Source organism: Drosophila mojavensis, unplaced genomic scaffold (genome assembly GCF_018153725.1).
Source record: "Drosophila mojavensis isolate 15081-1352.22 unplaced genomic scaffold, ASM1815372v1 contig_136, whole genome shotgun sequence".
Lineage (NCBI taxonomy): Eukaryota > Metazoa > Arthropoda > Insecta > Diptera > Drosophilidae > Drosophila > Drosophila mojavensis.
The window spans coordinates 12,060,738-12,077,668 of NW_025318667.1; the positions used below are offsets into that span (position 1 = coordinate 12,060,738).

Here is a 16,931-nt window from a genome sequence, read left to right on the forward strand (position 1 = left end):
ACACACATTTGGCTGCTGCGAGACGCAAAGAGAGAGAGAGAGAGAGAGGCATGCAGAGAAAGAGAGAGAGAGAGAAGACTGAAGTTCATGGCCAGGATGCGTAAGCCATGTTAGTCAGCTGCCAATGAACTGCAAGAGCCATTGCACAGTGGCACAAATCAATCAAACTTGCAGCGCAAATTTTGAAAATATGCAACAATTTTATTAAAAAATTGTATACCTTAACAAATTGTTAACATGGTATAGATTAATATTAGTCACAATTGTTCGTATAATTTTTTTGTTTTATTTTTTTATTTTATATATATTTTTTTTTAAATTCTGGGCATCAAACAATCTTATGAATAGTATGTGTACATATATGTAGTATAATTTTATTTTTAATTTTTATCTTGTTAAAATTAAACAACTATTGAACAATTTCAGTCAAACATTTTTTTATAGTAAAAAAACTAGATTTTTATATATTAAAAACAAAATTGTTTATGCTATCAATTTATTTTAAAACTTGTATGTATACAAAATATACATATTATTCTTCAATCTTAGCAAAGCAATTATTATGTACATATGTATATTAATAAATATGTATATATGTACATAGTTAAATCAATAGAGAATTAAATTTATATCTCAACAGGAAAACAAATTTGATACTATATATTATATGTACATATATTTACATATATGTATGTCTATATGTGCCACTCTTGTACCACGGTGCACGCTTCCAAGGTCAACTTGTTCCCCAAAGAAAAAAAGAGCAACAACAAGAAGAAGAGGACGCAGAAGAAGTAGACAAATGAAATTGTGCCTAACGGAACAGAGCTACGCAGCGCACATGCAGTGCAAAAAAATTATATGCACACACACACACAAATATCTACATATATATGTACGTATATATAATATAGCGGTACTTGGTTGCCAGCACCTAACTGTGAATTAGGCATTTGAACTGCGAAAGGTTGTCGCCCCGTCTCCAGGCGCGACCTTGGCCAGAGTTGCCACGCAATTGGGGACAATGCACCAGCAGCCGAAAAAAAAGAAGAAAATTGAAACGTGAATAGAAATCATGTTAATAAAAGTAAGAGAATGGCCTGGCTGGGAGCCGTTCTCTGTGTGTGTGTGTGTGTGTGTGTGTGTGTGTGTGTGTCAGGCTGTGACCTTTGAACCTAATCTAGAGAGATTCAGTTGTTGCATGGCTCCATGAATTGGCGCTCTGCGTGTGTGTGTGTTGTGTGTGTGGAAATCAACATCTGTAATCGGCACACGGCAATCACTTGGACAACGCGTGGAGCCAGCTGTAAACAAATAACAACTGCTTAATGTACACACATACCTCTATATATACATATGTACATATATAGATCACCTATTAATTTATATACTTATTTAGATTAGGACTACAATAAACCGCAATTTTAATCAGAAGTAGTAATCAATTAATCATTGACATTATAATAATATATGGAATAATGTTGGTGGACATGCGGCTGACCTTTATACAATATATTAGCAGCACTTACAAATAGCTGCAATAATAATATCAATTAATTTTAATTAATTCGCTTGTTTATTGTTTAGCAAACGCATAGCAAAAGGAAGAAGCAAAATCTGTGTTGCAGCACAGTTTTCACAGCTAACCTCGCATATAACGCACATTAAAGCTTAATTTAATCAATTTGTATATAGCTGTATATATATACATACATATATACATATCTGTGAGCTAGTTGAATTTGCTTGATATCAGTGAAAAAGCTATTTTTTTAATTTGGCGCCAATTAGTGTTGATGCGCCACCTGTCGCAAAGTTTGTGTACTACTAGCGTGCTTCTGTTAACTTAACAGAATCGAACAGCTGTTCTGCTCAATTATCGATGTTATTGCTGTAATTCGATTTTTTCATTTTCTACCGATAATTAACAAACAACAAGAAAAGCTCTATACGTATGTAAACAAACGTTGGCCACTAATATGCTCTACAAAAAACATGTAAGTTAGTTACAACAACTACATATATTAAATAATGCATATGTTGTATTCATTTGTATAGATAATTACGAATACCATTGACTTGCGTATATTCCTCATACTTATTTCGTAAAGCCGTCTTATCAGCGACGTGCCGACTGAATGCACAAAATAAAAAAACCCACAAATGCCTCAAACAAAAGCAAAATGAATTAAATCAGCTAACAACACTTAGTTTAATGTTAATTAAAATTGGCAGTCAGATTGACAAACTGCTTTAGCTATATACATATGCACATATGCACATATGTACGTATAGTGTAATTTTCGTGTCCCAATTAATTAGTTAAAAGCAGAGAGAGAGATAGAGAGAGTATGAGAGAGATGAATGAACCAGCAACTGTTCATATGACAAAGACAGTGAAACATCATTAAGGCAAACAGTTAAGCTTGCAAAAATAATTAAATTATTCTCTTAGTAAGAAAACTGCATTAGAAATGATTTCAATTCGTTGACTAAGTTTTTAATTGATAATTGCTTTTGATAATTATTTATTTGTTGCATTTGTCTTATGTTTATTAGATCCGCTAGGCTAAGTAGTTTACGCATAGCTTACAAATTGCTCGCTACAGTGAGCGCTGACTAACGTTGATATGGCCAAATCACTTGAAGGCTAAACACCTGGCTGTTGTGGTTCTCACTTAATTGGCAATAGCTGCGACCGCTGCTGCTGCTGCTGCTGCTGCTGCGGTTGCTGTTGCTCCAAACCGGTAACTGCTGGGCTGAGGCGGGTAGGGTAGCGAAGGGGCGTGGTAACCGCTTGTTGCCTGTGCAATGTGCTTGTTCTTATTGTTGTTGTTGTTATCGTTGTTGTTGCGTGTTGAGCAGCGACAAGGTCGAAACGTTTGCTTCGCCGCTTGTATGGGCTCCATTTTTGACCAAAGCCAAATGTCTCATACACACAGCTGTATGCGTATGTGTGTGTGTGTGTGTGTGCATGTGCGGCGGCAGCACAATCAATACACATGTAAACGCTCGACGGCGTCGCGTCGTTTACTATCGAAGTTGCTATTCCTACATAAAAAATTTGTATTTGTTTGTGCCGCATACTCGATTCGCAGCTCGCAGAGCACGGACGTGTGTTCTCCACAAAACAAATAATAAATAATAATAATAAGAAAAACCCGTAGATTCGGCCAGTGCGTGTGTTAAGGAGACGAAAGATTCTGTCCACGGTAGCGCGTTCACATCTTTCGCTTTTGATACCTGTTGCATCTGTCTGTTGTGCCGGGTTGGTTTTCCACATTCTTTGCCATAAACGTTATTTTTTTCGTCTTTCCTTTTTTTTTTTTTTTTTTGTTCTTTTTTGTTTTGGTTTGTGAACTGTAAAAGCCGAACGTCTGGCAAGAGTGTGAGAGAGTGAGAGAGAGAGAGCGTGCGCAAGTGCTCTAGGACGGCGTGAATGGGAGAGTGTGGGAGCGGGAGAGCAGGAGAGCGGGCGAGTGTGCGAGTGCAATAGGCGGCAATATGTCGTAATCGAAGAAAACACTAACACACTCCTTCCCCAGAGATTGCCCACGAGTGAACTAGTGAATCCGCCGCATGAGCGAACAGTGCATGCCCTACATGAACAGCTCATTAATGAAGTGGGAGATGGGCGTGCGAAATTTCCTTTGTGTGTGTGTGTGTTTTTGTTTTAATGTTGTGTCTCTGTTTGATGCACTTTCGATTATTTATTAAGTAAACAAATTTGAAGAAAAAAAATGTAAAACTAACTTTGCATTTTCTTTAATTACATTTGATTTCAGGTTACTAAACAGTTATCGCCTAGCGCATACGCTTAAGAAACCAATTCTATATACATTGACGACACATAGGTATGTGCATATATAGATTATCTAATTTCTGATCTGATTTCGACCAGAAGTATTCTCTTCTATATAGATTAACTGAAGTGCATTTGAAAAGGCATTTGAAGTGCTTGGAGAACACACCGAAATACTCGAATTATAAACAAATACACACAATGGGTTCCATGCTCTGTAAGGAATACAAAACAACTGGCAAAGTTACGCCCAATCCGGATCAGAATTCAGGTATTATGAGGCTGAAGAACGAATAGTAAACAAACTGGAAGACAAAAGACAACTGCGCGAATCCCTAAACTTATCAATTATACCTAGAGCTAGGCTTTGTTCCATGAAAAGTAAAGTGCGAACTGAGAGCGAGAGACCGAAATGAGATACGTATATATTCATATATATCAACAAATATTCTGAAATGATCTATTATGACTAGAGCATTGTTTAATGTTAAGACATGTGAGACTGCGAGCGAGAGAGAGAGAGAGAACGAGGGGGAGAGCGCTTTCGCCGGCCTATTTCAGAAATGTATCTATGTATATCAATATATATGTATTCATATATGCATATAAATATATCTCAACATTATCATTTCTGTTTCTTTATCTCTCTCTCTTTCTCTATCACTCTTCTTGTAATGAGTTCCGTTTACCTTTCTAATTGTCTCTAATTGCTGTTCGACACGCAATCAAATTTTCCATTTTTCAATCGGTAATTGTTTAATTATGAATCAATAATAGTGAAAGAGCATCAGCTAGTCGGAAGAGAGTGTGTGAAAGAGAGAGAGAGAGGTCGGTTAAATAGTTCTGTTCGGTCCCCAGTCGTTCTTCGTCTACCCACTCAGCATAAATATCTCTCAGTTTACGCTCTCAACTTAGCTGGAACGGCGGCAATTTCAGTTTATCTCGAATTTGAGCTCTCGAGTGGCGTTTTTTTTTTATAGACTTCATAACAATAACAGCTGAAAAAGCCGTCAAAACGGATTGTTGCTTGTGGGTAAATCAGGCTAAGACCAAGAAACAGAAACATATTTTGCTTAGTTTTGTTTTGTTTTGCTTTGCTTTGCTTATTTCATTAAAATTAATTTTTTTACATTTACTATTACAATTGTTTTGAGCATATGACAAGGCCAAGACGTGTCTCTCTGTGTGTGTGTGTGTGTGTGAATTTACTCTGAATTTACGCTCTACTCATGTTAATTACACTAACTTATTACGATTTTTAGCTGAGCTCTGATTCAGTAACTTGTTCTTTTCCCCTGCATTTCGGGTTTTTTCCTATTTGTTTGCTTTTTTTATTATACCCTGAACCCATTGAAAATGGGAAATCAGGGTATAATGGTTTTGTGAAAAGTATGTAACAGGCAGAAGGAATCATCGCAGACCCCATAAGGTATATATATTCTTGATCAGGACGACGAGCTGAGTCGGTATAGCTCTGTCCGTCTGTCCGTCAGTATGAGCAAAAGGATCTCAGAAGATATAAGAGCTAGAAATTTAGCATGCATACTCGTGTATACCATAGGCAGTACGAGTTTGCTTTATTTTTTCGATAACTCATCCGATAACTTTTTTATCGAGAATAATCGAAAAATCGACTTGTTTTTTTTCAGCCTAGTTTGAACACTTTTAAACCTGGAGACTTCAAATTTGCGTTGTATATAGAGTTAATGGATACAAAGATTTTGTAATTTACAGATTTTGGATACCACGCCCCCTTCGCCCCCAATTTGTAAAAAACGCATTTCAAGTACTAGAGAATAGTGCTTTGGAATGTACACACATATTCACCATATAATTACGCCCTAAAAGTTTCATTACACAAAAGAAATTATTCAACAAATAAATTCTCATAATATGCCCACACTGCAGCGCAGCCCAAGCGCAGTCGCTGCTTACTGCGCAGTTAGCAGAGCGCAGGCTTATGCGTGCGTGTGGATGCATGTGTATGTATGTGTGCATTAAAGTGCAGAATGATTAGAATATCAGCTTAGAGGGTTCAGGGTATCTCCTAGTCGAGCAGTCTCGACTAGAGCCTTCTTACTTGTTTTATTTTAATTTTAAAATGATTACGTCATATTGTTGGGCTGGTTTGCGTGATTGTGTGTGTGTTTTTTTTTAATGGATATACTCATAAAAAGTAAATAAAACAGGCTTACAGTTTTTTTTTGCTTACTCATGCAACAGGTAAGCATGATAATGCTAAAACAGGTGTGAATTTGGCTAGATCGCCGCGGCTCATCAATGTATTTAAGAATAAAAATATATGTGTATATCTCTAATATATTGTAGTTACAGTATCCCAAGAGTAGTACTCCATTTTTCTTCTATGGCAGTTAGGGTATCTGCTAGTCGAGCACAAACTCACATGACGCACATTCGAAATTTTTCAATGAGTTGAAATGAATCGATGAAAAAGAAAAAAAAAAACTGTAATTCATTTAAAGTTATTTTTACCTGCTCACAAATCCAAACTTACAGTTTTTCTTATCGATCAAAGGTATGCCAAAAGTCAAGGCAGTTTGAACTCTATTAAAATTTTTACATGCAAAGCTAAAATAACTGAAATTTCGTATCGATTAAAATCATTCAAAAGTAATCGATAATTATGAATTTAAAATGTGCTATAGGCAAGCCTATAAACCTATATAATTTGCAGTTCGCTAGACCTTTTCGTAGTTATTTTAGCCTTAGCTAAAAGCTTTAGGCACGCCAGATGCTATCTGTCACACATTTATTATAGCCTAATTGAACCAGGTTGTTAATGAATGTACGGTTACAAAATCGTTGACTTGAATTATGCAATGTTTTTATTTTAGCTTAAGAACTTTACAACTAGTTCAGGTTCTTGTTCTTTTATAATCCGAGAAATTAGATAATTGTTACGATAAATTCGACTGGGGATTTCTTTGGTTGATAGTCAGAGACACGTTTAGCTATAAATCTTGGAAGCGATGATACTTTTTCATTAACTTGATGGTTTTTGCTGGTATGCAGAGACTAGACCATATGTATATCTAGCTATATCTTTATCCATAACCATATTCAGATTTACATCTGTAGATCAATCTCTGCTCCTCATTTAGCTATACCTGCGCCTTTCCAATAACCATTTCAATTGCCTAAGCTATAAGTCATCGTCGCTTGCTTGTCACATTGTTAGCCGTCATCCAGTTTTGGGCTCCGCCCTATTGATTATTTGATTAGACATGCCCATTTCCATGTCTTTACATGCCAACATGACGCAGCGCTTTTTTGACTTTGCTTTGCCCTTGAAGACATATCGATTATCTGTGGTCATTGCAAAATTCATTCAAAAAGACGGCCCGAAAAAGTGAAAGTCCTTTCGATTTGCTTTACGGCTGATTCTAAATATATACATATATATATATATATATATATATATATATAACTACATAACTACATACATACATATGTAGCAGTTCGGTTCACATGCGGCATGTCCAATTTTTTATCTAACATTCGTGATTGTTCAGTTCTTATCAGTAAACCTATGTCTGGCACTTGAAAAATTTGCAAATCATCTTGTTAATCATCGGAGAAATCAAATTAAAATCATAAAACTCACTTCGTTTGATGGAGTTGAATGTTTTAATAGCCTCCAGTCAAATCCTGTCGATCTATTGTTCTATCCTGAGATACGTACATATATTTCCGTTGTAGAGCCCATATCTATTGTTGAATGCAATTCGTTGCAATTAGAAACTTGTTCCGGTTCGCTGAAGGCACTTTTGAATTTTAATTATAATTTTATTTGAGTTCAATTTCTTCAATTGCTAATAGATTTAGATCTAGCTGATTGAAGTGCTGAACTAGTTCAATTTTTGCAGTTCTATAATTTGGTTTTATTTTTGTAGTTCCAATATTTATTTCCATTTTTGTACCTCCATAATTTAGTTCCATTTTTGTAGTTCCACTTCAACTCAATATTGGTTCTCAAACGGTTCAAAAACTGATTCCAAATAGTCTACAACTACAATATATATATATGTATAAACAATTTTTTTCATAGATCTTCTAGTTCGAGCTGGCATGAGCCATTTTCTCAACTGTTTCCAAAACTAATTGCTGCACAGTTCCTAGTTCCATATTCCCAGTTGTGGTTCCAACACTGTTCCGTGGCTAAAGAGCTGTTAATTAACGTGTATTTTTAAGCCAATACGGCATAGGTTTTTAGCTAGTTCCGCAGTGGGCTTATAGTAGCTCGGAACTAATTCCAAAAATAGTTCCGCAGCTAATTCCAGCATGTAAGCCTTTTTGTTTTTCAGTGTAATTTCATGCAAATTTTTAAATATGCAATTAGTTCCAAAACTGGTTCCAAAAAAAGTTTTATTGAGTGAAAAAAAAAACGCATGCAGACAAAAAAAAAATCAACTTATAGCTATGGTAAATGCAATATGACTTCTTATATGATTCCAATTAGAACCTGTTGCTCTGCTTGACAGACAGCAGCTCCATACGCTTGATGGCATCGTCCAGGAATTGCCGCTGCAGCTGAAGCTGTGCGAGCAGCTCCTCCGCACTGAGCAGCTGCACCTGATGCTGTCGCTGCTGCTGCTGCTGCTGTTGCTGCTGTTGCTGCTGCTGTTGCTGCTGCTGCTGCTCCTTGTTCGCTGACTCCGACCATTGGCTGCCGCGCAGCAAGCTGGCTGGGCTGGAGGAGCTCGAGCTGGCTGCATTGGGTCGCAGCATGGCCAGCACCCGCTTGATGAGCGAGGGCGTTGCGTTCGGCTCCGGCTGGGCGATGCCACCGCTGGGCCCCGACTCCGGCATGGCCAGCAGCGGCGTAAAGAAGTACGAGCCAACTGGAGCTCGCGGCGTGCTGCTGTGCACCACCTCGCGAGTGAGCTCGGGTTTGGTGGTGGTGGTGGTGGTGGTAGTGGTGGTGCGGCTGCTGCTGCTGTTGCTGTTGGCCTGCATGGCATCCAGCTGGACTTTGAGCTCGTTCAGTTTGTGCTGTAGAAACTCAAAGTCGGCTGCCAGATTGAGCGCCAGCTGCTGTGCATCCGGCTGGTGTGCCTTGCCCTCCAGCTTGTCGATTTGCCGCTGTATGTCCAGCTGACGCTGCTGCAGCTCCTCCACCAGCATCGGCATCTCCGGCGTATATGTGCCCATGTACAGACGGGCGATCTCCGCCTGCAGCAGCTGCTTGTGTACACGCAGCGCGCTCAGCTTTAGCTCCAGCTGCTCCTGCTGGTACTTTTGCTGCTGCTGCTGCTTGTCTCCCAGTTGCTCGCCTCCTGCTGCAGCTGCGCCGAGCAGCAGCGACAGGCAGAGCAGCGTTGCACAGAGTTCTGAATGCAGTGACGACATTTTAACAACTGAGAGCCGTTCACCTGCTCACCTGTTCACCTGCTCACCTGGGCGTCTGCTTTCTATGCCAGCCGAAGCAGCAGGCGACACTTTCTACTCGAATATTTAAGTTGATCTATAAAAATAAAAATAAAAAATATAAAAAACAAAAACAAGAAGAAAACTCGAACAAAAAAAAAAAAAAAAAAAACAATTGGGAAAACGGGAAAAAGTCATATTAAATGTTGTTGATTTCGTTAAACCCGTTAAGCCGTAACATTAAACCGTCGCCCCGCTCTCGCCCTCGCCCGCGCCCTCGCCCGCGCCCTCGCCCTCGTCTTGGGCCTTGCCCACGCACCCATTCCCGAATACAATTTGATTGCTAATCTGTTTTACAGGTGCCGCCGGCTCCTATCAATCCAAGTGCGAGAAGATGTTCGCCGTCAGCGATGTGGAGAAGGAATCGGAGTACACCGAGGCAGTGGCCGTCTGCAAGGCCAGCGAGGTGGCCGAGAACAGCATGAAGCAGGTGGACTTTGATGAGGATACCAGCGTGCTGCTGGTCAAGCAGCATGGCAAACTGCATGCCATTGGCTCGAAGTGCACCCATTATGGGGCACCGATGCACACGGGCGCACTGGGCATCGGGCGCATCCGTTGTCCGTGGCATGGCGCCTGCTTCAACCTGGAGACGGGCGACATTGAGGACTTTCCCGGCCTCGACTCGCTGCCCTGCTACAAGGTGAACGTCAGCGATGAGGGTCAGGTGATGGTGCGCATGAAGCGCACCGATCTGGAGAAGACCAAGCGTCTGAAGAGCATGGCCAAGCGTAATCCAAAGGACGAACGCTGCTACATTGTCGTCGGCGGCGGGCCATCGGGTGCCATTTGCGTGGAGACGCTGCGCCAGGAGGGCTTCACCGGCCGCCTGATCCTCGTGTGCCGCGAGCCCTATTTGCCGTACGATCGCGTCAAGGTGTGCAAGTTCGCGAACATCCCCATCGAGAGCATACAGTTCCGTGATGAGAAGTTCTACAAGGACAACAACATCGAGGTGTGGCAGGGCGTTAGCGCCGAGAAGCTGATCACGGCCCAGAAGGAGCTGCACTGCTCCAATGGCTATGTGGTCAAGTATGATAAGATTTACATAGCCACCGGCGGTGCGGCTGTAAAGCCGCCCATTCCTGGTGTCGACCTGGAGATGGTGAGGACGGTGCGCGACTTTAAGGAGGCTCAGGAGCTATTCGGTTTGGTAACGCCAAAATCGCGTGTCGTCTGCCTCGGCTCCAGTTTCATATCGTTGGAGGTGGCCGCGGCGCTGGTCTCGAAGGTGGCCAGCGTTACGGTAATCGGGCGCGACACCGTCCCATTGAAGGCGTCCTTCGGCGAGGAGATTGGCGCCCGTATCATGAAGCTCTTCCAGGACAACAATGTGACCATGCTGATGGAGAGCGGCATCACGAACATCATTGGCGACGAGGAGGGTGTGCTGATCGAGGTGGACCTGCTGGATGAGTCGACCATACCATGCGACATACTGGTCATGGGCACCGGCTCCAAGCCGAACACCGAATTCCTGATCGATTCGGGTGTGCGGGTCAATGAGAATGGCACCGTCGACGTGACCGATTTTCTGGAGACGAACGTGCCCGATGTCTATGTGGGCGGTGACATTGCCAACGCCCACATCTACGGCCTGGCCCAGTCACGCGTCAACATCGGCCACTACCAGCTGGCCCAGTACCACGGCCGGATTGCGGCGATCAACATGTGCGGCAGCATCAAGAAGATGGAGGCGGTGCCCTTCTTCTTCACCCTGCTCTTCGGCCACGGCATACGCTATGCGGGCTATGGCGCCTACAAGGACATCATCATCGATGGCAGCCTGGAGGACATGAAATTCGTTGCCTACTATGTGAATCATGCCGACACCGTCACCGCCGTCGCCTCCTGCAATCGCGATCCCGTCGTGGCCCAGTTCGCCGAGCTCATCTCACAGGGCAAGTGCCTAGGACGCAATCAAATCGAAAACGTGGCGAATCGCCAGGCCTGGACGGCCCAGCTGCTGCAGCCGTTGCCCAAGGTGCGCTAAACACCTCAGAGACCATCGACCCGATGCCAGCAACAAGAGATTCATGCTTATATATATATTTATATGTATATATACATACATATATATTTATGTATAGGTATGTATCCTAGTATTATTGTATGTGAACGGCCACAGCAGTTGACTCATGACTGTTCCTCAAATACGCCCGTATATATATATATATATATATGTATATTATGGCCCTGTATATGTATATATCTATATATATACATATAGACACTTATGTATATATATCCGTTATCATCCAAAATTGTGTCGTGGCTAAATTGAAAAAATAGTATGTATGTAAAATAAAATATTTTTTTTTTTTTTTTACCACAGCGTTTCTTTTTCTGATATTATAAGTAAAGCAACTAAATTTGTATTGAATATAAACTTAAATAAAGGAAAGCTCAAATCTATGCTGAATATATTATAATAATTTGTAGGCTTTTCTATGTGGGCTCTGAGTCAAGGTCTTAACTATCAGCTCACATGAAACCAATCGAGTTTTTGGATCTCAATTTTTACTCGTTCACTAAGTACAGAGAGTATATTAGTTTTATGCAATGTCTGTCTGTCGTTTCTCCCTGACTGTCGATTCGTTTGTCTATCTGTCTATCCGAATCAAATCGGAACAAACTATAGATATCTAGTATAATAGAAATATCTATGAGTTAAGCTGTATTAAATTCGGAACATATTCCAATTTTTCCGCTACACTTACTAAAAAAATGTGGAATATAACCTCGGAGCTAGTCAAAGACGAAACCCTAAGATCCATGAGATGCATCCACGTAGAGCTAAAGCTACAGTTTGGAGAGCGAGCGACTAGTTTTGAGTGCATCTATAGCTCTACGAACCAAATACTCTATCCACGCTCACTATATCTGGCAAGGTGTGGCAGCATCAACTCCAAATATTGATAAACAGACGCCTAAAATCTGTTTTGAACTATAAATTGGCCTTGATTTTAAGACTACTCAAATCTAAAATATTTTACAAGTCGTTCAAAATTCGAAATTGGCAACCAACTTTACTTTCAATGTTCGTAGCGCTTAGAAATATATAGTAATAAAAATAAATATATATATATATATCTAAAGAAATATATATATATATAAAGAGAGAGAGTGGGGGGAGCTTGGGCATGGCCCTAATGCTGGTACCCATGGAGTGTATGATGCGTAATTGGCTGGACGCGTGGCGATCCCTCAACAAAGATTGCGTCCAGGTAACCAAAACGGCGTCCAGATTGAAGAAGTTGGTGAGTGAAGTCATCAGATCATCAGTTAGTGTTAATATTGAAATTAAAAATGTTTACAGATCTGTTTAGCTGTCCAGCAAATATATTGCTACGAACTGATATTGTTAGAGCGTAAGATTCTGAACAATAAATTTATCAAATGTATCTCGGATGCTGGCGAGATGTCCAACAAGCGTCTGACTGGGAGCTGCAAACTGAGGAGCGAGCATCAGGCAATACTCGGCCAACTGGTTGGCCTTAAACTACAGTTGTCTGAGCGGAATAATACTCTCGTAAAGTTCAAGTTGGAGTTGCATTTCTTGCGTCAAAGGCTACGACAGCAGACATTTAAAACGAATCGGATGACGGCACGATTGAAACACAACAAATTACTAGCCGAAAAGCTTTTGGAACGCAACAGCAAATTGAACTCGCGGGTAAATATCAAATTTATCGATATATCGATATCCATGTAAATAGTCCATTCCCTTGCGATAGTCCCTGGAATTGTTGGAACTCTACAGAATGCGGGCTCTTATGTTTGTTTTTAAACTAATTGGAATGGCTCAGGAACTGATTGTTACCAAAACCAAGTCAAAGGCATATGAGGATGCCAGCGAGCACCTGAAATGGTAAATAGAACAAATATATATATATAAAACAATCCAACTACATAAATACATATTATTTTGTAGTAAAAACAGACAGTTGCAATTGCGTCAGAGAATACTTATTAAGAAGTTTACAAAGCGTACGTCTCAAGATAAAAGTCATACAGATACGGTAAATGGAGCCCGTAATATTTTTGATACGGGTCTTCATTATTTGGACTTTCTGTGGAATTGCGTGTCGAGTCTGGCTCAGTGCCCTAAAGTGCAGGGACCTGGGAGACGCTGTGAGTGGGCTCTTGTCTAGATATAAGCGACGTGTGTTCAATAAAATTTTTTTTATTAAAACAATATTTATAAGACTTCTGGTCCAGCTGCACAAAAAGAAACTTTTGAAATTCAATTTACCAGGGCTGCAACAGCAACATAAAGTAAATATCGTTGATAGCAGCGCTGTTAAGAAGCCGGCTATTCGGATTTAACAGTGTTGCTTGCTAACGATATTTCGATTTTCATTTATTTGCCGTATTTGTTGTTCTTTTTTCTGCGATTAATCGCCGACAATTTTTTTTGGACACACCAATAGCAGCTAGCACACACACACACACACACATACATGCATGCATACACATACACATACGGTCTCGCACACAAACACACACACACATAAAACGCCCAATAAATTACAGTTGCAGGCAGCGTACACATAAAAGTTTTATAACAAAAAAGCAAAATAAATAACATACAAATATATAAGCACACACATATATATAAATAAATATATATACATATAGAAGAAATTAGGGCCTATTAAAGCGCTTAAGTACAAGCAAACAAAAACATTCCAAAATAACAGAGTTACAACCTTGCTGCTGCTGCTCTCTTGCAGTGTAACCAAAGTGTAGAAAAATAAAACGAAAAAAAAAAAAATAAAACAATAAAAAAAAAACGCCGCCGCAACACATTTATCAATAATGAATTTCTTGGGCTTTGGCCAATCAGCCGAAATTGAAATTGTCTTCGATGGAGCGGAGAACAGGAAAACCGCCGAGGTCAAAGGCGAGGATGGCAAGGTGGAAAAGATGTTGCTCTACTACGATGGCGAAACCGTCTCCGGCAAGGTAAGCAGCAGCAGTGGCTGAGCCATAGGCACAGGCACAAACTGAGGCGCAGGCGGAGGCGGAAGCAGAAGCAGTCGCTGCAGACTATAGGCGGGCGAGTCTTGATTGTGGCGGCAGACACAGCGACCACTGTAAGCTGTAGGCTGTAGGCTGTAGGCGGTAGGCGTGACTTCCGTTCCGTTGCCGCCCATCGAGTCGGTTATCAGCAGCTGAAGCAGCTGCTGTGATTAAGCGAGGCAAATTGTAGCAAGTTATTTCGTGATATCCAAAATTGTATTGTTTAATTCTTGTTACTTATATATGTATTTTCCCTTTTACATTTAAGGTAAATGTGACACTGAAGAAGCCCGGCAGCAAACTGGAGCATCAGGGCATTAAGATCGAGTTTATTGGACAAATTGAACTGTTCTATGATCGGGGTAATCATCACGAGTTCAAGTGCCTTGCGAAGGCGTTAGCCCGCCCCGGCGATCTGATCCAGAACAACAGCTATCCCTTCGATTTTCCCAATGTGGAGAAACAGTTCGAGGTCTATGCCGGCTCCAATGTGCGCCTGCGCTACTTTCTGCGGGCGACAATTGTTCGAAGGATTAGCGATATTACGCGGGAGGTGGACATTGCGGTGCACACGCTCTGCAGCTATCCGGAAATGAACAATCCCATCAAAATGGAGGTTGGCATCGAGGACTGTCTGCACATTGAGTTCGAGTACAACAAGAGCAAATACCATCTGAAGGATACAATTATTGGGAAAATCTACTTTCTGCTCGTCCGGATCAAGATCAAGCACATGGAGATTGCGATCATCAAGAGAGAGACGACCGGTACGGGCCCCAACATCTTCAACGAGAACGAAACGATTGCCAAGTACGAGATCATGGATGGAGCGCCGGTGAAAGGCGAAAGCATACCCATACGAGTATTCCTGGCTGGCTATAATCTAACGCCAACCATGCGGGACATTAACAAGAAGTTCTCGGTCAAGTATTTTCTCAATCTGGTGCTGATGGACACCGAGGACCGGCGGTACTTCAAGCAGCAGGAGATAACGCTGTGGCGCAAGGCCGATATACCGCGCTACCATGTGACCCAGCAGCAGCATCAGCAGCAGTCGCACCATCAGCATCAGCACGTGCCCCTCCATGCGCCGCCGCATCTGGTGAGTGGGCCCGCTGCACCCACCGTCGCCCACTCGCTGATCAGCAGCAGCACGGACAGCGAGGGCGCGGCCATTGGCAGCGCGGGTGCCCAGGCGGAATCCAAAATGGGCCTGTTTACGCGGGAGAGCCCCAACCAGGAGTTCAGCCAACAGCAGCTCGACTCTCCGCTGCCCAATTCGCCGATGACGCCGAACAACGAGAGTCATGGGATTGGCTCAGCCGCTGCTGGCGAACGGGAGCGAGGGATGGGCGATGGCGCTGCGGCAGCCACAACAAGTGCCTCGCCAGTGGCCATGCTGTCCAGCACGCCGCCGCCGCTGCTTAACGCTGGCCCACCAACTGGCAGCTTAACTGACGTTGGCGTAGGAACTGGAACGATGGAGCCTGCACAGCATGCTGCGGGCGATGGCAATATGGACGAGGAACAGCCACTGCTGAATGAGCAAAACGTACAAGAAGAGCAACAACAACAGCAGCAGCAGCAGCAGCAGCCCCAGCCGCAACAACGGTTACAACTGGTGCCAGATGATGAACTAACGGACGTGGCGCTGCCCACGCCTCCAGCTGCAGCTGCAGCTGCGGCAACGGCCACGGCAACGGCCAAGAAGGTCAACGCACCTCCTCTGAGTGCGGATTGAATGCCAAACGGAATGCGTTTACGATTTCCGCAACAAGAACAACAACAACTCAATGGCTAGCGTTAGCTATAATATACATATATATATATATATCTATGCATATACATATATATGTATACATCTATTTTTTTAATACCTAATTTAAAGTTGTTAAAGGCAAAAATATTTTATTGAAGTTATGCGCGCAACTTAATATCCACTTTATCCACTAGCAAAAACACAAATACACACAAACACACCCACACACACACATATATATATATACACAGATGTACTTGATGCCCTATAAAAATTTCAATGTACACAGACGCTATTAATACACTTTCCTCTCGCACGCTCTTTAGGCTCGATCGATGTGCATTAGGCAGTCAGAGAAATCTTTGTATATTTGCAATACGAAATATTTATATAATGAAAAGCAAAAAGAAAAACATAAACAAATAACGAAACGAAACAAATAAGAAGAGAAATGTGAACATATATTTATAATTTTGTTGTGAAACTCAGCTGAGCCACGCCCACTACCACGCCCCATTTGAAGGCCCAATCAACACCAATTGTAACATCTCATTCCCTTTTGGAAAATTTGATTTTTCAATTAGCAAAAACCTGTTGAAAACAAAAACAAATGCTTTTTAAAAGTAAATTGAAATTAAATGAAAACAATGCGTAGGCATAACCTAAGTTTAATATACAGTTTAGAGAATATATATATATATATATATATTTATATATATTATATACATATGTATATACAAGTAAATATGTGTATATATATGCAGACAAAAGGCATGTTAAGTGCAGATATATTCTAATATTGTATCATGTATATAAACATATGTTTGCATGTATGTATGTTTATGTATGTGTACATAACATAATTCATTAAATATATACGTACATTTATTTATATAT

At 41.3% G+C, this 16,931-nt stretch overlaps 4 protein-coding genes across 9 annotated transcripts; 3 read left to right on the forward strand and 1 right to left on the reverse strand.

Annotated features, from left to right (window-relative positions):
* Positions 1-1,920: 1,920 nt before the first annotated feature.
* LOC6585281 (apoptosis-inducing factor 3) lies at positions 1,921-11,682 on the forward strand. 6 transcript variants are annotated; one of them, XM_015161199.3, is made up of 4 exons: positions 1,921-1,997; positions 3,786-3,854; positions 3,922-4,073; positions 9,550-11,682. In XM_015161199.3, coding segments are annotated over exons 1-4 (1,917 nt in total). In that variant the 5' UTR covers positions 1,921-1,995; the 3' UTR covers positions 11,244-11,682. The 6 variants fall into 6 exon arrangements, with proteins under 6 accessions (XP_015016685.1, XP_043865033.1, XP_043865035.1 ...); XM_044009098.1 differs by lacking the exon at positions 1,921-1,997 and adding an exon at positions 3,027-3,268 and having other exon boundaries at positions 3,905-4,073; XM_044009100.1 differs by lacking the exon at positions 1,921-1,997 and adding an exon at positions 3,027-3,212 and having other exon boundaries at positions 3,905-4,073.
* LOC6585282 (putative uncharacterized protein DDB_G0282129) lies at positions 8,267-9,177 on the reverse strand. Its single transcript, XM_032732553.2, has one exon. It carries the CDS (start codon positions 9,170-9,172, stop codon positions 8,279-8,281), a length of 894 nt encoding a protein of 297 aa, XP_032588444.1. The 5' UTR covers positions 9,173-9,177; the 3' UTR covers positions 8,267-8,278.
* Positions 11,683-12,190: 508 nt separating the features above from the next.
* LOC6585283 lies at positions 12,191-13,459 on the forward strand. The gene is made up of 4 exons (XM_002010880.4): positions 12,191-12,510; positions 12,570-12,926; positions 12,988-13,121; positions 13,185-13,459. Exons 1-4 carry the CDS (start codon positions 12,394-12,396, stop codon positions 13,402-13,404), a joined length of 828 nt encoding a protein of 275 aa, XP_002010916.2. The 5' UTR covers positions 12,191-12,393; the 3' UTR covers positions 13,405-13,459.
* A 259-nt stretch (positions 13,460-13,718) lies between these two features.
* Positions 13,719-16,626, forward strand: LOC6585284 (vacuolar protein sorting-associated protein 26). Its single transcript, XM_002010881.4, has 2 exons — positions 13,719-14,218; positions 14,544-16,626. The coding sequence occupies exons 1-2, from the start codon at positions 14,072-14,074 to the stop codon at positions 16,014-16,016; spliced, it is 1,620 nt and encodes a 539-aa protein (XP_002010917.1). The 5' UTR covers positions 13,719-14,071; the 3' UTR covers positions 16,017-16,626.
* Positions 16,627-16,931: the final 305 nt, after the last annotated feature.